This window comes from Vipera ursinii (genome assembly GCF_947247035.1).
Source record: "Vipera ursinii genome assembly, chromosome: 1".
In the NCBI taxonomy this organism is placed as follows: domain Eukaryota; kingdom Metazoa; phylum Chordata; class Lepidosauria; order Squamata; family Viperidae; genus Vipera; species Vipera ursinii.
The window spans coordinates 344,037,424-344,057,981 of record NC_139512.1 but is presented as its reverse complement, the minus strand read 5'-3'; the positions used below and the strand labels follow the sequence as shown (position 1 = coordinate 344,057,981).

Below are 20,558 nucleotides of genomic sequence, written 5' to 3'. Positions count from 1 at the left end.
GCAAACCATATTTATAAAGTTGCAAGAAAAAGTACGTGAACCCTTTGGGATTACATGGAGTTTTGCATGAATTGGCCATAAAATGCGCTCTAAACGTCATGTAAGTCACAACAATAGAAAAACACAGTGCTTAAAATAATACTACACAAACATTAGCTCTTGTCATGTTTTAATAGAACATAAGATGGAAACATTCACAGTGCAGGGTGGAAAAAGTATGTGAACCCCTAGCCTAATGACTTCTCCAAGAGCTAATTGGAGCCAGGAGTAAGCCAACCTTGACTCCAATCAGTGTGATGATATTGGATGTGTTGCTGACAGCTGTCCTGACCTTTAAAAAAACACACCTGTTTTGGGTTTACTGGTCTCAAGAAGCACTGTCTGATGTGAACCATGCCTCGCAGAAAAGAGCTCTCAGAAGACCTACGATCAAGACTTGCATGAAGCTGGAAAGGGTTACAAAAGTATCTCCAAAAGCCTTGATGTTCATGTGTCCACGGTAAGACAAACTGTCTACAAATGGAGAAAGTTTAGCACTGTTGCTACTCTCCCTAGGCGTGGTCGTCCTGTAAAAATGACTGCAAGAGCACAGCGCATAATGCTTAATGAGGTAAAGAAGAATCCTAGAGTGTCAGCTAAAGTCCTACAGAAATCTCTGGCACACGTTAACATTTTTGTTGACACATCTACAATAAGGAAAACATTAAACAAGAATGGAGGACATGGGAGGACACCACGGAGGAAGCCATTGCTGTCCAAAAAAAATATTGCAGCACATTTGAAGTTTGCAAAAGAGCACCTGGATGTTCCACAGCACTACTGGCAAAATATACTGTGGACAGATGAAACCAAAATTGAGTTGTTTGGGAAAAACACACAACACTATGTGTGGAGAAAAAAAGGCACAGCACACCAACATCAAAACCTCATCCCCACTGTAAAACATGGCAGAGGGAGCATCATGGTTTGGGGCTGCTTTGTTGCCTCAGGGCCTGGACGGATTGTTGTCATTGATGGGAAAATGAATTCCAGAGTTTATCAGGACATTTTGCAGGAAAACGTATGACCATCTGTCCGCCAACTGAAGCTCCGCAGAGGATGGGTGATGCGACAGGACAATGACCCAAAGCATACAAGTAATTCAACAAAACAATGGCTTCAACAGAACAGAATACGCCTTCTGGAGTGGCCCAGTCAGAGTCCTGACCTCAACCCGATTGAAATACTGTGGCATGACCTTAAGAGAGCGATTCACATCAGACATCCCAAGAATATTGCTACACTGAAACAGATTTGTGAAGAGGAGTGGTCCAAAATTACTCCAGATGGTAGTGCAGGTCTGATCTGCAACTACAGGAAATGTTTGGTTGAGGTTATTGCTGCCAAAGGAGGGTCAACCAGTTATTAAGTCCAAAGGTTCACATACTTTTTCCACCCTGCACTGTGAATATTTCCACCTTATGTTCAATTAAAACATGACAACAGCTAATGTTTGTGTAGTATTATTTTAAGCAGACTGTGTTTTTCTATTGTTGTGACTTACATGATGTTTAGAGCGCATTTTATGGCCAATTCATGCAAAACTCCACATAATCCCAAAGGGTTCACATACTTCTTCTTGCAACTGTATATTATTTTGAGCTCAGAATACAAAAGGGAAGCCAAATAATTGAGAATTTTTCTAATTCTACTTGGTGAAAATAGAACCTAACAATTGATAATCTTGATCCCATTACGATTGTATGATGTCCTTCAATCCTATTTACACTTTTGAAATGAATAATTGATAATAATCAAAAATGCTCTGGGCATCTGTTGTGCTAATGGGAAAGCTTTCTATTGACTATCTGTACCTCATTCAAAATGTAAGTTTCAGTGTCCCCAAGTGTCTTAGCGCCCCAAGGATTCAGCAAACCATTTAAAAATCATATTAACTATCTCTATGAATATATGGGCTGAGGCCACAATTAAATGGATGTCTTGTTGAATTAAGAAACCTACCAGAGAGAGGACAATAAAAATGAAATCCAACAAATGCTACAAAATAATAAACTCATTAAAAAGTAGCTATCCACGTACTTCTTTACAATGAATTTAATTTTTCCACTGCCCCGCACAATTCTTTCCAGGCGTGGGATTCCAAACCAGGTTGGGCTTCGAAAGGGGATCCCTTCGGGCAAACCTTCTACATATAGATGATCAGGGTTTGACTCAAAGACAGGATAAGGAACTTTCACTGCTTCATTGAGACCCAGAGCTTGTCCTGCAAAGGAGGAGGCAAGAACTTGATCTGGATCAAACTCCTGTCATAGAAATGGCATTCAAAGATAACATTCACTCACCACAGGAACAGATATTTACTCAATCTTTCTAAGGCTACTTAGGTTTTGTTTTATTATTGCATTGGTGATACCAAGTATACAAAATCTTGAAAACACTAAACTTTCCTTTAGTCAAATGAAAGGGCTTTTAAAAAAAACTTTGCTGAATAAAAAAGAAATTGTGTACAGTCATCCTTTTAAAACAGGAATGACAATTCCAATCTTTTCAGAACGTCTTACACAGACATTAATCCAATATAAATTTCATTTTAGCATGGCAAGACAACTCAATTCTGATTCTCCTTCTCTGCTGCATGACTAATTTTTTGCCACTGCCTCAGAGAGAGAGTAAGAATGGTATAAAGAGATAAGTTCTCCAAGTGGATTTCAGCACTTATACTACTTAATTTGTATCTCCCTGAAGAAATACAATTATTTGCTGTTATTTCCCATTTTTTTCACGTGAAAATTAGATCAGCTATTCAAAAGCCTACCGGGATTAATGATCTGTATCCAAAAAAAGATCAAAGCAAGACATCAGAAATGCTCTAGAGAATAATAATAAATAAATAATCCATTAACATTCTCTCCCATGTTCTAGAAATCTTGGCTTGTGCAGTATCACTCACATACTTTCCAAACACAAGCAAAGCAATTAATCAGAACACCACGATTTACAGTTTATTGTGTCCATGGTCACGAAACATCGGTACTACCTAGCAAACAAACCATGTTTCACCTACCAAATTTCATATTAAATATCTCTTCTACTTGCTTCCTCAATTTTGTGATTCTGACATTCCAATCTTCTTTGACTGGAATAAAAAAATATGAAAAATATAGGTTGCACATTTAGTAATAAGATACAATGATATTTAATAGATGTACATTCTATTTCCAAAAAAGCTTAGTTACAAAAAAAGTATCCGTCAGATAATGTCATTTACTGTTTATTAGATTTTACTCACAAATATTTATTTTCTCCTCTATAATTATCTTGGGCCAGGCAATCATTCAAATTGGATTTGGAGTACTATGATTTATAGTCAATTTTTAGATGATGGCTTTCTTGCAAATAATAACAATAATAATAATGAGGAGGAGGAGGAGGAGGTTGTTTGAAAATTCAGGCTGTCTAAGTTATGATTAGACCCAATCATTCCTTGGTATGCCATCTGATTAATTCTATATATGCAGCAACATATCTAGATTGATTTAACTTTATCAGGATGGGACCAATATTTGGAGTTAAAATATTCAGATGTGCTTAGATCTTATCTTCTGCTGCAACAACAGAGACAATTTTAAAAAACATATAAACCCTATTTATTTTACTCATCAAGACTACACAAAAATGTTTTATAATCTTACAATGTTACAATTCATAGACTGGTTTTCAAGAGACTATTTACTTGCCAACTTCAAAATACATATTTTCCACCTTAAACTAGTGAATAATCTAACTTTATTTATACAATAAGAGTACTGAATAATGAAACTTACCATCTGTAAGTTTATGACTGCAAGATTTTAAACTGGATTAAACTTATTTAGACAAAACATTTTAATAGTTCCTATTGCTAACTGAATCAACTGTTCCATTTAAAAAATTAAATTGTAGTTACTAAAAATTAAAGCTACTCCTCTAATTATGGATGATATTCTATCCAAAATAATGAATAGTATGTCTTCGAATCTGTATCAGACCGTCCGCGCCTTTTTAACTTGAAGAGTAAAATGAGAGCAACTGTAATTTCAGCCCATTAGGGGTTACTAACTGAGTTTATTCCATGTTTCCTTTTTCTTCCCACCACGATAAACTTGCCAGATAGATTCAGAAACCAGTGTTAGTAACATACTTCCAATTACCGGAATAAGGAGCCAAAGGTGAACCAGCTATGTAGACAAGGAGACTTTATAAGTCAAAGTAACCCCAAGTGGAACTATGGTGCTGGAGAAGACTCCTGCAAGTCCCTTGGACCGCAAGGCGATCAAACCGGTCAGTCCTAGAGGAGATCAACCCTGACTGTTCTTTAGAAGGTCAGATCCTGAAGCTAAAACTCAAATACTTTGGCCACCTAATGAGAAGGAAGGACTCACTGGAGAAGAGCCTAATGCTGAGAAAGATTGAGGGCAAGAGAAGAAGGGGATGACAGAGAATGAGGTGGCTGGGGTCATTGAAGCAGTAGGCGTGAGCTTAAATGGACTCCAGCAGATGGTAGAGGACAGGAAGGCCTGGAGGAACGTTGTCCATGGGGTTGCGATGGGTCAGACATGACCGCAGCTAACAACAACAACAACAACCCCAGGTGGCATGACCAATGAGGAGGAATACTGGGATCTGTAACATTCGGAAGATTGCTTATTTCTATATGATAAGCATTATCAAGCCCTTGTCTTTCAAATCACACGGTAGGTAAGTAAAGACAGAGGAGACTATCAGAAAAAAGAAAAAAAGCTACGTATCTTAGAAAAAAATGAAGTTCCATACTCTATCTATAGATGAAAATGGGAAGAGAAAAAAAAGGCACCTCTACCTGAAGTGAGGAAACATTTTGCTATCATATTAAGAAACATTTGTCTTACCTGGCATGTTTGTTCTTGGTTGAGTAACCTCTGTGGAAGTGATTGTGAGTAGTTCTGGCCTAGAATATAAAAAATACAGACACTGATTCTATGGTACTTATCCTTCAAATGTTTAGTGTCTCTTTTCTGAATTACATATTCTGAAAATTATTTTGAAACAACTCTATTAGGTTGTAGCAAAATGCAAAATAGGATTCGACTCAATAATTTTAAATGCATTTAAAACATATAAAACCTATTTGTTTTAAGACTACACAAAAAATTGTTTTATAATCTGACAATGTTACAATCCATTGACTGGTTTTCAACTGGGGTCCCTAACTTTCACACTCACACAAGGGATGCACATGCATTCATCAGAAGGTCAACAAGACAAGGGGGTTCCCTTCTAGCTCTGAAATATGCTGTCATTTTTATCTTGTTAGACAAAACCTACATACCATTTCATTTTCTAAAAACATCTCTGAGATGTACACAAGGCCTATATAAGCTTGACTGGAATAAAGGTAAATTCTGATGCTTTGCACTATGGTGACTTGCTTTAAGTTAAAAGAATCTGAAGAAAGACCTACCTGAAATATGGAACAGATCATTTAAAGCGCTCAACTGGGAACTTGCACAAATTAAATTAAAAAAGGAAAAGAAAGCCAAAGAGAATATGGTCTTGACCTCATATTCATCATTTTCAAAGAGAACATTAGGAATCGCTTTGAAGTACTAACCAGAACTGATAGAGAACCAGAGGAATTGTGGAATGAACTTAAAAATGTTCAAGGATGAATGTGAAAAGATGCTGCCAAATATGAAGAAACAGAAGAAAGCAAACTGGATATGGTTTCCAAACTACTTGGTACAGAAGCCATGAAGGCCTTGGAAAAGATACTCAAATGCTGTGATGCATCTGTAACTACAATTGATCAGAACAGGTCAAGAAATGCTATTGCCTGAAATACTCTGTACCAGCAAAAGTTGGACTTTGAAGAATCCTGAGAATATTCTGGACAGCCAAGAAAACAAAACAAAAACTGGATCATCAGCCAATCCAGAATTCTTACTTGAAGCACCAATAGCCAGATTTAAAATTTCCTAGTTTTTACATGTATGTGTGTGAATATATATTTTGGAAACATTATTTAAACAGCATGACACAGAAAAAAAAAAGAAAATCCTTGAGCATGGTATGATTCACTGTAATTTTAACACACACAAGCCTACCAGAAACAAATTCCATACAATTATTTTATTCCCTTAGTATATTGGTTAAAATTGGACTGTTTTTATTTTGTAAATGTAACAAGAACATACTGAAATGCACAGGTAATTGGGGTCTTACTTTTTTATTACAAACTTTATCCTATTCCCCACTTGAAGAATTTTCTCTAGCCGAGGGATTCCATACCAAGAGGGACTCCGAAATGGAATATTCTCTGGCAAACCTTCCACATAAAGATCAGTGGGATGTGCTTCAAATTTCTGGTAAGGTACAGCCTTTGGTTCGTTGCTTCCCAAAGCCTCAGCTATTAAAAAACAGCAACACAGACCACTCAGCTTCCGTGCGAGAACAAGACATAAACTACAAATATCCTGATTTATAAAACAGCAACTCAGAAATAGGTTAAACTTATACAGTGCTACCTCTGTACTTATCCTTAACTGGTTCCGAGAGGAAAGGCGAGTATTAAAAAGGATGAGTACCAAACAATGTGACTTACCATGTGACCCTTTTTTCCTGCCATGATTGATTTCCTATCTGTCCCTTATCTGTCAGTGAACTTCCCATCATGGCTGACTTTCTCTCTGTTTTCTGCATTTGTCACCTGCTTTCTTTTGCAGTGACCTTCCTAGCATGGCCTATTTCTGGGGTGCAGGCCATGCCCACCCCAGCTCCGCAAAGGCAAAAAATGTCACAATACGTCACGTGATGCAATCAAGGTTGACACCCCCGGCCTATTTCCTGTTCACTCTCTGCAGCTGTCCCCCACTCTCAATGTTGCACTTTGACAATGAAGGTTCATTCATTCACTTCCTTTTGCAGTGCCTCAAGTACCAATGAGTGAGTGCATCAAGTACCAAATTTGATGAGTTTTGAAGCAGCCAAGCACCGAGATATCACTGTGCTTGTTAATTTTTTTAACACTCTTTCTCTCATAAAAATCATTTTTCCTTTTATCTTTAGATCATTGTTGAGAGCAAATTCTCATTGTAAAATAATACATTTATTATTTTTAATAATTAAGTAATCAATAATTATAATTAGATTTAGAGATCACCTGATTCCAAGACTCTGGCTGTTTTATAATATACAAAATCAAGTAGATGGAGAAGCTGTCCACTCTTTCAAAAATAATTATAAGAAACTAGTTCCCCAGTACAGAAAGAAGAGTCATGCCCAAACTGGTAGACTTTTTTTTAGGTACTGTAATGGGATTGGGAAGGAAATCCTGCTCACACACACACAGATACACCAGGAACTGCTACCAAGTGTACTTACCAAATTTTCTGCAGAATAACTGATCTACCATTTTCCTTAGTTTTGTAATTCTGGCGTACCATTCTTCTTTCACTATAATCAGTGGTGAAAACAAGGATTTTACTAAAATAGTTAATATTCCAAGGGCAATTCTTTATTTTCTCAGAAAACACCATTTCACTTTGCCATCCATTCCATCTTGAAGGATGAACCATTTTAGCAGACGAAAAGGCCAGAGGAAAGACGCTTTTGCTAAGTGCATTTATAAGCAATAGCTATCAAGGACAGTGAAACTATAATAAGGGACAATAAAACAAGTAAGGACAGATATCACAGCTTCTCTAAGCACTAGACCAATAAAGGCAAAAATGTGTATCCAAGGATATGGTAGCTACCTCTGGTCCCAATGACCGACTCATATTGGATCCTGCACTAGACAGATAGCCATGTGACAAGGACCAAAAAAAGAGTGATCAGGGCAAAAGGATATACCAGAAAATGGACATCTGACTTCAGAATAGCTATAAAAGCCTATGTTGTGGCTCCGACCCCCGAGCCTGTCCTACCCGAGGAAGAGGACTCTGAGGATGATGGGGAGGAGGAACTGGCAAGGCCTCCCTCTCCGGGACCCTCCCCTCTGGCAAGGCCTCCTTCTCCGGGGCCCTCCTCTCTGGCAAGGCCTCCATCTCCATCTGAAGGCCGACAGGAGCAGCCTGGGAGTAGCCAGGTTGGGAGCCAGGCTGGGATGGAGCTCGAGCAGCTGCAGCAGATACAGTCTAACGAAGATGACTCATGGCTAGACCCCCGAGAAAGACGCAGGGTCAAGCGTCTACAGCAGCGTAGGAAGAGTAGGAGGGCCAGAGATTAGCTGAGTCATTGAGCCACACCCCACTAGGTACAAAAGGGGGTGTGGCTGCTCTCAGAACTTTGTGACGAACAATAGTTTAAACAACTTCTGGTCACATCTTCGGAACTCTGCTTCTTGTTTGAAACCCTGGTCTGAATTCTTGGCAACACTTCTGTACATCTGCTTCTGAACTGTTTGTTTGGACGTTATCTCATTCCAGCAAATGCTTGAGGTAACGAGCCTATTTTGCTGCCAAGGCCTTATCTGAAGGCAATTAACTACAGCCTGTAGAATTAACTCTTGCTAGTTGTGCCTGCTTGTCTGTTTGTTTGTACTCTGAAGGGGGGAACAGAACAGCCTAAATATCTAGTTCGGCAGGAAATAAGCCCATTGAAATTTCAGCTCTTCTAATATTTACAGCATATGGGTAGCACAGGTATCCACAATATATATATATATATATGGAGAGATGGTGTCAACATACATCTGTATGTATGCATGAGAAAAAAAGAGAGAATGAATGCATACACTGCAAACTTGGCATTTACAACCTCTTGGCCTATGTATAAAGGATGGAGCACATATCATGGTATTATGACACAAGTCATCATTTTTGCAGCACTGTGGTTAGGGAAGGGATGCCCATGACTGGTAGAAACAAGGTCTTAAAACTTATTCAAAACACTGAGGCAGGTAATCTAGTTTTTTTTAATTGGTAAAATTTTACTGATTCTGAAGAAGAATCAGAAGTCACTAGCTCCAAACGTTAGGAATAAAACAAACACCAAAGTAAGTGTCAGTGGACTTCACTAGAAGATGAATTCCAAGCTCAGGTTCTTACAACCTTGGATACCTTGTCAATGATCCACATCAAATGTGGCCACACTTGGAGTACACACTTACCCCCTGTAACTGGTTTGTCTAACGGTAAATCTTCTCGTGTTGAATTTAGTAGCTCATGCCTGCAAACATTCAAACAAAATATGTATTTCAGCAATTAACATTCCACTCTGATTATCAATTTTAGCCCGTAGCAAACATTGTATGCTATCTCCTCATTGCCACAAATAGAGAAATTAAACAAGAACATATTTTACAATGTGAGAAGGCCAAATTATAGCAGAGATTTATAAACTTAAATTAAGAACACCTTCATTCAACAGGAAAACACACTACGCAGGAATGTGATAAGCCAGGTTTGGCTTGAGAAGATGGTACACTGGACTTACCATAAAAGTTAATTTTCTAAGCAGAGAGAGGGTATCGGGTAGTGGGCATCTTCTCCCACACATCTTGGAGGCAGGGCTTAGATTTCTTCTAATCCTACTTTCCAGTGGGAAAGGATAAGCTATTTCCCAGTTTCAGAATAAGCCAGAAAAAGATGCAAAGATAAAATACTTGAGAAAACTAGAAATAAAGAGGCAGATATGGGGGGAGGGGGGGAACGGATGTTGAAACTTTTCTGCCATAATTATTAGTGAGTTGGAGGCCTTGGCTCTGCTCCAAACTACAGACTTTCACAGTAAATCCAAGGACTGTTTGCCCAGAAAGGCAGAGCATCCCAATAGAACAGTGGTTTTCATAGTGTGGTCTGCAGACACCTGGAGGGCTCTCCAAGGCACTTTCAGGAGATTCCCAAACTATTTCCACAATAACACTGAGACATTATTTTCCTTTTTCATTTTTGCTCTCATGAATCTACTGCTGATGCCTCGATGCAAATTAGTGCCACCAAACTAAACTAGAAGTCACTGTAAGAGCCACAGTGGCCCAGTGGTCAGAATGCAGTATTGCACGCTAATTCTACTGACTTGTCAGCTCAAGGTTGACTTAGCCTTCCATCCTTCTGAGGTCAGTAAAATGAGAACCCAGATTGTTGGGGACAATATGCTGACTCAGTAAACTGCTTAGAGAGGGCTGTAAAGCATTAAAAAGGTAAAGGTAAAGGTTCCCCTGCACACGCGTGCTAGTTGTTTCCGACTCTAGGGGCCAGTTCTCATCTCCGTTTCAAAGCCGAAGAGCCAGCACTTGTCCGAGGACATCTCCGTGGTCATGTGGCCGGCATGACTAGACGCCAAAGGCGCACGGAACGCTGTTACCTTCCCACCGTAGTGGTCCCTATTTTCCTACTTGCATTTTTACGTGCTTTCGAACTGCTAGGTTGGCAGAAGCTGGGACGAGTAACAGGCACTCACTGTTACGCGGCACTTGGGATTCAACCTGCCAAACTGCCGACCTTCTGATCGACAAGCTCAGCGTCCTAACCCACTGAGCCACCGCATCTCTTTGTAAAGCATTATGATGCGGTATATAAGTCTAAATGCCATTGCTATTTCAATTGCTGTTCTTCACTGCCACACACTAAAAAAAAAGGGTTAACTTCAAAAATGCCCTTAATGAAGCAATGAAAATTATTAATTTTATTAAAACCCAATCCTTGAGTTTTGACATCTTTATGTGATGAAATTGAAAGTATACATAAAGCACTACTGCTACATAGAGAAGTATACTGTTTGCTCAAGGAAAAACATGTATGTGATTGAATTGCAAGCTAAACTGCTTTTTTTCATGGAACATTATTATTTGAAAGAATGACTGGCAAACTGCAGTTACTTGGACTTGAGCATTTGGCAGGTATTTTCTCGAAATGTCAATCTTTCGGCCACAGTTGCTTCCTAATGGACAAACCAACTGTCATGCCTCTAGCTGAAAATTGTGCATTAACTAGGCATGGCAGTCTGAGTTTTCTAAGCTTAGGAACATGAGCAGTTAATTGCTAGATCCAGAGAACAGACGCCCAGGCAGAGACATTAGTGGTAAGGCAGTCTGTGTCGCCTTATCAGAATTGCACTATATTATCTCTAGCCTGACAGCTAGGCGCTTGGGGTATTTTCACCATTTTTATTCACTGCGACCCCAAGACTCGTGCCACCAGAAAGGTATCCAGTAAAGGAATGGACTTGAAAACTTAATAGCAAGGCAGGAGTGCCCCTTACTCCCCCCCCAGAGACCTTCCATTCAGGTTTGAAGAGTTTGTTAAATATCTCAGGAAATGGAACGCACAATGGGGATGCAAGTCACCAGGAACACCTCTGCTATCAGAAGATCTACAGGAACAGAAGGCTCTGTTTTCTATGGGCAAGAGTCCTGAATACTCGTAGAAATTTTGCTTTCAAAAAATCCTGGTGGACTCACAGAGACTGGCTTTAAGTTCTCTTTCTTATCTAGGGACAATTCTTCCTCCTCTTCTCTATGTGACTGGTCCTAAGGAATAACCTGAGTCAGATGCCAAAAAAAGGTAGGCTAAAAGGCCCCTCCCCCCGCGCCACTCTCTCTTTGGTGCTTGCCCTTTCTAATGAGAATCTGGTGAGAACACATCTGATGAAGAGAAGGACCCAGGGATAAGCAATGCTTTTCCCCATCTCCCTCTTCCCTGCGGACAAGAGTTCCCATCTTCTTCCTCCTTCCCGGGGTGGGTGATGGAAGGGCAGATTCATTCCAATGAAATCATGCCTGGTTGGAAATCTCGATTCCATGAACTGGAGTCTCAGTTGTAATGTAAGGTGAATGGAACCTGCAGAGGGGAATGGTACCTGGCAGAGCCATTGAAAATGGTCCAGTAATGGAGAAGAAGGGGCTTGGGTTGTTGAGTATCCAGGACTCCATCTTCCATCCCGTGTAGTGTCTGGGCCAGTGATGGCGAACCTTTTAGAGTCTGAGTGCCCAAACTGCAACCCAAAACCCACTTATTTATCTTCGGGTGCCGGGTGGCCATGGCCCATTGGCTGGGTGTGGCCAATTTGGCGGGCGTGGCTGCAGTGGTAACTGCAGACCGGGTGGGACTAAAAAGTTCAATCAATTCCAACTTTGCAAGAGCTCTTTTCCCCCCCCCCCCGTGAGAAGTTGAAATTGATTGATTGAACCTGGTTTTTTTTTTGTGTGCACACAGCGGCAGAGGCCTAAAGTGAAAAGGTTTAATAAAACCCAGCTGAAGGCCTAGGACTGGGGCAATGGCGTGCGTGCCCACAGAGAGGGCTCTGCATGCCACCTGTGGCACGCGTGCCATAGGTTCGCCACCACGGGTCTGGGCCAACGAACTCCAAAGAGAAGCCATGACAATCCCACTGGCAGTTTTAAGCAATACGTGGCTTGGTAACTGCAACACTGGTGATGTTTCCCTGAAGGGAATTTGACAAGTGAGGTGAAGGACAATCCCTCCTTTAGCTGCACTCACCAGAGAAATTCTCTACTGTCCATGGATAGGAATTCCCATCTGTGAGTTGTTAGTCATGAGAGCCAATTAGGTTTTTTAACAAAGGAAAATAAAGGGGAAAGTAAAGGGAAAAAGGGGGAAAAAAAAGAAATGATTATCTATAACAGTGTATCTCAACCTCAACAACTTTTAAAATATGTGGATTTCAACTCCCAAACTTCCCCAGCCAGCATAGGTCCATTTATCTTAAAATTGCTGAGGTTTAGAAACGTTGATCTATGTTAAGATGTGGAAGGCAAGGCTAGAACTGGGGAAGGGAACTAACTATTCCCCTCCCATAGGAAGAAGGATTAAGAGGAAACTAGGCCCTGCCCGTAGGATGAGTGGGAGAAGATACTATCGGGTGCCCTGGCTCCACTGCTGCAAAACGGTCAAAGGGCTTCCTCACTAGCAAACAAAGATGCAAATGGTTTTAGGAATCCTTGAATAAACTCAGCACAATTTGATATAACAGTGACATAGCAAAAACCATCAACAAATCAAACACATAGTCACGGTATCTCAAAACTTAAAATACTCCAGCATCACCAGCAGATAAGAGCTACAGTTGAGCCAAAATCACATGCGCACAGCTCCATTTAGCTCCTCCTTTCTCTGAATATTTACTATTCAGAGTAGTTGTGTTAAGAATCAGGTTAAATGTGCTTGTGCTTATGCTCATCTTGTTCACAGGACCTCCTCCGTCATTCAGGTCCCGCTCTTAATTTCCAAATTGCACGCTCAGTTTTCCCCTGGCTATCTATCTGTGCCTCTGTTCAGGATCAAACATAATTTTCCTAGGTTTCCTAAAAGCAAATTTCGTTTTTCTGTCTGCCTTTCATTTTAAAGGTAAAGATTTGCAAAATGATCTGTGCCTAAACTGTTCAAAGCATGAAACAGCTATTTTTGGATGACTTATGCCTCAAGTAAAACATACGTTTCATATGTGGATGACTTATGCCTCAAGTAAAACTTATGTTTTGGTTTGTGTGCAAATTAGTTTCTAATCAGAAGAGGGCATGGGAGGGAGAAGTGGGGAACATATGGACATTAGGATTAGTGATTGAAGAAAGGGAAGAAATGGCTGAAGCATGCCAGCCCCTCTCTCCCCTCAGCAGCAGCTCTCAGCATGGCTTATCCCATCAGCCTACCTATGCCCTGACCTTCCCAGTGCCTTCTATTCCTTCTTTCCCTCCCTTCAATCATTTCTAATGGCTAATGCGGAATTTCCCACAGACTGCTCTCCTCAATTTTCTCAACATCTTTCCTTCTCTACTGTGCAGATACAGGGGAATGTTGGCATGAATAGTGACTGCATTCCAGAGTATGAGATGGTGTTGTGGAGAGGGTTTGGGTGATGTTGCCACAAGTCACCAGTGAAGGAGGGGAAAGTACTGAAAAGATTGAGAATCAGGCCAGCTTTGCACTGATGCATACATGGGGACAGCAAAAGAGATGTAGAAAAGGGAAGACTTTAGGACACAGGTAGGCAACCTTGGCTCTTTTATGACTCGTGGACTTCAACTCCCAGAATTCCTGAGCCGGCATGGCTCAGCTTGGAAACCTCTCCCTTTCCCCTCAGCATGGCTGGCTCAGGAATTGTGGGAGTTGAAGTCCGTGAGTCATAAAAGAGCCAAGGTTGCCTACCCCTGCTCTAGGATGAAGGAGGAGCAGGCTTGAGGGATATGACATGTTGGTAGTTGCTGAGGGGAAAAAAGGGAAAGAGGGAGGAATACGTAGGCAACTTCCTCTATTGCCCTATCCAATTATGTTTTATCCAAAATTCAGAGCAGTGAAAATGTTCTGGGTATGAGGTTTGTCAAATTGTGGCTTAACTAGAGTGGTTTTCTAGAACTTGTAGACAGTAGTGGTTTGTTCCAAGATTGAAACAGAACTTTTTTTTCCATTTTGCATACCGGTACCTCCTTATTTACAGACAATCTTTTCAGTGTGTGAGTGACTCGATTCTAGTTCTTGCAGAAGGGGAAGAGAGATGGAGGACATCACCAATGCTCAGCAATTCTTTTGGGGAAAAAGAAAAGGCTGATGTATTTGTCCACAAAATTAAATCCAACTTACTTACTTCTTAATCACAAATCGGATCCGTTCCTTTGCCAGTAAAATCCGTTCAAGACGTGGGATCCCATAAGTGGAGGGTCTACGAAAAGGAATTCCTTCTGGTAATCCTTCCACATACAGATCTTCAACATGAGATTGGAAGAGTGGATACGGGATAGATACAGGCCCTTTTGCATTAATAGCTTCAGCTTTAATGTAAACAAGGAAAAATTATATTACAGTTTAAATAAAGAATGCCAAACTATGTGTTCCCAAAGGATACTGAATGTAATCAAAGTAACAATATGTTTCAATGGAGCCTATTTTAAATAAAAGGAGGGATCCCCCAAGATTCTAAATCTGAAGCAGATGCCAAACAGCATCAATTACCAATAGTAATTTTCATTAACAAAATATTAGCAGCCTATTTTGAGCTCTAGCACAAACAACACTCAAACTATGATCCAGAATTAACTAATTTTATTTTTTTTATAATCTGTTTAATGTTGTAATCTTTCGGTGCAAGTCCTCTACAGATAAAGTAATGATCATAAATCTGGATTGCTAATGCAGCTACTCCATCAAGCTATAAATGGTGCAGATCCAGATCAATGCATGTTTTATTTTCTGATTCATTTTACAGATGGTCAGAAATATCACTAGTTCACACAGATACCAAACCTCAACTATAAATCTATGCCATGTCCATGTTAACCCAGAAGTTGAGTTTACTTGCTATTCACAAATATGTTCTGTAGGCCTGCAGTTGGGTGATCACACCTACAAAAGGATGTTTTCATCTAGAGTCAGGATGTAAAAATGTAATAGGACCATCTTACGTCTCCCTCTTTCTGTATTCTCATCATTTCTCAGGGGGAGAGGAGGTGGGAGCAAATAACCCATTGAACAGAGCAACACCTGCATTTGGCAGGAAGTAAAAAGAGAGAAGAAAGAAGGTGTTTCAGTTCTTATTCTTAAGGTGACTCAAAATAAGAGAGCTTTTTCTCCCAATCTTCTGCGTAGGCAAAGGAAGACACTGTACTATAGTTCACTCCAGAATCCTCAATATCTAATGGATTCTGCCAATGCATTAGAGATTGGACTAATCCAAAAATCATCAAGGGAGAATTGTAGATTCAAAATTAATAGGACAGGTAATTTGTGATTTCAGGGTCCTGTAAAATTTCTAGAATCTTTGAATTGTGCAGTGGCTTACCACTGGTGGCAAACTGGCTTTTAACGTCTTTAGCCTGGCAATTGTTTTCTTTACCAAAAAAGAAATCAGCCTCATACTATGATCTCAGCTACCCCCAAAGTAAAATAATAACGGAATAGCAAAATGTTGCAAATATTTGCTGGTCTTAAATACTGGAAGGTCTTTTAGGATTTGAGGAATGTGGCACATCTGGTCCATTGTACTACAGTACAACAGTATCTGTGCCAGGAAATGCTGCTGAACAACAGCATACAATAAGTGAATTGGAGGAATAGGTTAGGAGTACATAAATCCACCAAAAGGAAAAGACTTCTATACAGTCAATACAGTTACATGGTGTAACAAGATGGTGGGTTTGTTGTCACTGTGAGTTGTGTGTGTGTGGGAGGGGCACAAAGGGAGGCTCAGCCAATCTCACTGTACACATGTTGTACTTTGATAATAAAGGTTCATTCAAAAACATCCTATTTTCATACATTTTTCACATTCCCTTCCTTTGCCTCTAAACTCTATTTTTTTAAATGTTAGGCAGCTATAGTCATAGGACAATACAAAAACTGCACATCAGTATCTTCAAAACATCAGATACACTTGGCTCTGAGTGGAAACTCATCAGGGATTTTCTATTTTGTTAATTTATTGTTTTGTTAATTTTTTCCTGCTTTGTTTTTACTTTAAGGTGGTGTTTGTTTTGTGCTGTTGGCAGTACTGAAAGACTGGAGCTGGCATTCTGCCTAGAGATGTCAGCTGGAGCTCACTGTGGTGATAGTGTAATTCTCCAAAACATTTAGGAGTGGCAGCTTGACAAGACTGCTCCTAAATTACATCTTTCTGACAGAAGATCTTGGGTTCATCAAGAGGCTTCAGGAGATAATGTGTAGAAATTACACTTGGAACACCAATAAACTAAAAGTGAACTTGACTTGAGCACAAAATCTCATGCTTAAACCTACAATGTGGTAATGAGGGCCATAGCACTCCACATGTCTGTCCTTATTTCTTCAACAGATAATCATTCAGTGGCTCTGTATAAGGTTATTCATTCACTTAAATTTGCCAGAATCTTATGTCTCTTCCTAGGTGGGATGTGGAGGCAATTGTTATCTTGGATTTATTCCAGCTAGTAGATTTGGATGAAGTGGAAAGGAGCTTGGGACCCAGCCTGGTTCTTTTGGGATGTTAGCATGTATTTGTTTGTAACCAGTTTCAGAAAGCTGGCAGAACCTCTGTGACACAAAGGGTTGTCTCACTGTATTTAAGAAGGCATGGCACATCCCATTCCAAGAAGCCTTCCCTGGATCCAGACACCTTGGATAATTATTATTTGGATATTTATTATCCAGTTTCCAAGAAAAAAGGACTCTGGCTCCAGCAGCAAAATACTGTAGATAAAAGCCCTTTTGCATTTTTTTAGCCTTAATCTGATTATTGGCAGATTTTTTTTACCTGTACAGTTACAACTAAAGAACATAAAGGGGAAAAATTAAAAAGTGTGCAAAATTAAAAAAAATGTAACAGGGAAATAAAATTATGAAGGGAATTGAGCCGCGGTAGAGTATGAAAACTATTTGAGAGGCCTAAACTGGGCAAAGTGGGAAACAGAATTCAAGGAGGAGATTAAAAGAGTTCCATCATTAATACTAGCTTTGCTTGTCACAAAATTCCTGCCTTCCAGGCAGTATAGGAGATTTAACTCGTATATAGATGCCTTTTTCAAACCGAACAGGAAAATTAATTCTCACAAAATATGCAATATTAATGTTCTTTTTATTTTGTGCAGGTCCCAGGCTACAGCTTTTCCTGGCAGTGTATTTATTTATTTATTTATTTATTTTATTTTATTTATTTAATTTATATACCGCCCTTCTCTCAAGAGACTCAGGGCAATACGTAAAAGACAAATACAAAAGTTAAAATTATTAAAACATGATTAAACAATGCCCATAGTACAAATTTAAAATTAAGGTCATAATAACAAACCCACCCCGTCCCATCAGGCCAGGCCCGCTTCCTTAAAGAGATGGGTTTTAAGGTCGCGCCGGAAGGAGCGGAGGTCGGGCGCCATCCGGAGCTCTACCGGAAGATGGTTCCATAAGTCCGGTGCACCCACAGAGAACGCTCTCCCCCTGGGGGCCACCAGTCGGCATTCTTTGACCGGCGGCACCCTGAGGAGGCCCTCTCTGTGGGAGCGTACTGGGCGGAGGGAAGTTGACGCCGGCTGCAGGTGCTCCCCAAGGTATTCTGGACCCATGCCATGGAGGGCTTTGTAGGTCATTACCAACACCTTGAACCTCACCCGGAAGACAACTGGCAACCAATGCAGCTCGCGGAGCAAAGGTGTAACACGGGAGTATCGGGAGACCCCCGACACAACTCTCGCGGCTGCATTCTGTGCCAGCTGGAGCCTCCGAGTGGTCTTCAATTTAAACTCCATGCAGAGGATTTGCATTCTTAGGAAGCCCAGTCTAAAAAAAAAAAATACCTTGCAGAACTTCCAACAGCAGGCCCTTCAGTCAATACTAAAGCCTATTGCAATCTGTCTTAAGTCTGCAGAACCAAACCGTTATAATCACCCTTTGGCACTGGCAGCTCTTGGACAATGGCAGGACAAAACACCAAAAGACTCTACGGCATAAAGAAGCTAAACTTTTTTTAAAAAAAGTTATTAGAAGTATTCAAACATAACTGGACAACTGGGGAGCGGGGGAGGAAGACACATACCGTATTTTCTTTCAAATAACTTTTCAACTTGCTTTCTCAAGTCTGTAATTCGGGCATTCCATTTCTCTGAAAGGAAAAAACAACGTTAGCCCTGTAGACCAGACATGTCATACACAAGGCCTGGGGGCCAGGTCCGGCCCGCAAAGTGGTTTCATGTGGCCCGCGAAGCCATCCTGGAAACAGTGAGGGAACGCCCCCCACTGCCTTGGCCCTGGCCCAGAGACCCTCCTTCTGCCAGAGACCCTCAGATCTGTCCCACTCCTGCCCAGGCCCCCATAGGCACCCTTGATGCGAACGATGTAGAGCTGGCCATGCCCACCCAGCAGGCCATACGCACTTTAGCCACGCCCACCCAGTAGGCCACGCCCACCCAGGCCACACCCAACTGGCCCCCTGAGGGCAACCGCAATGCTGACGCGGCCCTCAATGAAATTGAGTTTGACACCCCTGCTGTAGAGGATATACCAAGCCTTCTAATTTATTTCATTCTAAGTATTAATTCTATCTAGTTGCTAATGTGTGAATATAGAAATAAAGCCTAACAATCTCTCTCTCTCATCTATCTCCCAGAGAAACAATCACGTTTTTTTAAAAAACAAACATTATTTCTCTTTTACCAAGTGAGTCAATAGCTTATTTCCATCAAAATTAAGGAGACCTTCTAAAAGAAGGAAATATTTACATACAAAACTTATATTTTTGAATGATAGGCACAAATAAAACTCTGACTTGATTTATAATCAATCCATCTTCATGTCAGGATGAAGGCTATGCCCAATTATATAACAAACATGAAACAAGTCCAAGATCACTTACTCCACACTACCAGCCACATTAACGTCTCCTATAAAAGGCTAGCTGACTGGTTTGTTCATGACGTCAAATTACTACCTCCTTGTTCTCCTTCTATCATACTTCCAATGATATTCAAATTCCACCAAGCCTGATGAAGAGCTTGATTACATCTGTCATGGCATCTACTCTCATACGAACATTCTGAATCTTCAAAATATATATATCTAGGCAATATATTTAGTTCTACAAAATATACTTTTTTCTCCATGGCCAGTATGACTGTCTTGGATTTTATGTGTCAGAAAACTTCAAGGTATTTCAGTCATTCTTGTAGGATTTCATTTCTCTTCATTTCTTCTTTGACTCATCAAGAGTTCTTTTCAAAGCTTGAACAAGTTTTTTTTGTAAATCCAATAAGGAAAGAATTATCCAGGTCACTTTTTTGGTTTCTCATTAGTATTTCCTTTTTAAATTTTAAAGTCTCAGCCAGTTTCTTTTCTAAGTCCAGTTAAACATCTTGTGGCTACTATTTTTGGATTCCATTCTTCAAAAGTCTCCTTCAGTGTTTTTGTGTCTTAGGTTTTTGCAGCCTGTACAGGTAGTCCTTGACATACAGTTGCAAGAAAAAGTATGTGAACCCTTTGGGATTACGTGGTTTTTTGCATGAATTGGCCATAAAATGCGCTCTAAACGTCATGTAAGTCACAACAATAGAAAAACACAGTCTGCTTAAAATAATACTACAAAAACATTAGCTGTTGTCATGTTTTAATTGAACATAAGATGGAAACATTCACAGTGCAGGGTGGAAAAAGTATGTGAACCTTTGGACTTAATAACTGGTTGACCCTCCTTTGGCAGCAATAGCCTCAACCAAACGTTTCCTGTAGTAGCAGATCAGACCTGCACAATGATCTGGACCACTCCTCTGCACAAAACTGTTTCAGTGTAGCAATATTCTTGGGATGTCTGGTGTGAATCGCTCTCTTAAGGTCATGCCACAGCATTTCAATCGGGTTGAGGTCAGGACTCTGACTGGGCCACTCCAGAAGGCGTATTCTATTCTGTTGAAGCCACTGTTTTGTTGAATTACTTGTATGCTTTGGGTCATTGTCCTGTTGCATCACCCATGCTCTGTCCACAGTATATTTTGCCAGTAGTGCAACATCCAGGTGCTCTTTTGCAAACGTCAAACGTGGACAGATGAAACCAAAATTGAGTTGTTTGGGAAAAACACACAACACTATGTGTGGAGAAAAAAAGGCACAGCACACCAACATCAAAACCTCATC

The 20,558-nt window shown here is 40.3% G+C and overlaps 1 protein-coding gene across 4 annotated transcripts in view; it reads right to left on the bottom strand.

Annotated features, from left to right (window-relative positions):
- GTF2I (general transcription factor IIi) overlaps positions 1-20,558 on the bottom strand; it is a 76,710-nt gene that overhangs the window by 19,680 nt on the left and 36,472 nt on the right. For all 4 annotated transcript variants that reach the window (XR_014490826.1, XM_083349396.1, XM_083349398.1 and 1 more), the window contains 8 exons: positions 18,472-18,537; positions 14,560-14,743; positions 9,128-9,186; positions 7,399-7,470; positions 6,241-6,424; positions 4,908-4,966; positions 3,065-3,136; positions 2,080-2,263 (listed from right to left, as the gene is read on the bottom strand). Coding sequence is in view for 3 of the 4 variants with exons in the window: in XM_083349396.1 (XP_083205522.1) it covers positions 2,080-2,263; positions 3,065-3,136; positions 4,908-4,966; positions 6,241-6,424; positions 7,399-7,470; positions 9,128-9,186; positions 14,560-14,743; positions 18,472-18,537 (880 nt within the window). In the remaining variant the exon portion in view is untranslated. The remainder of the gene's footprint in view (positions 1-2,079; positions 2,264-3,064; positions 3,137-4,907; positions 4,967-6,240; positions 6,425-7,398; positions 7,471-9,127; positions 9,187-14,559; positions 14,744-18,471; positions 18,538-20,558) is intronic.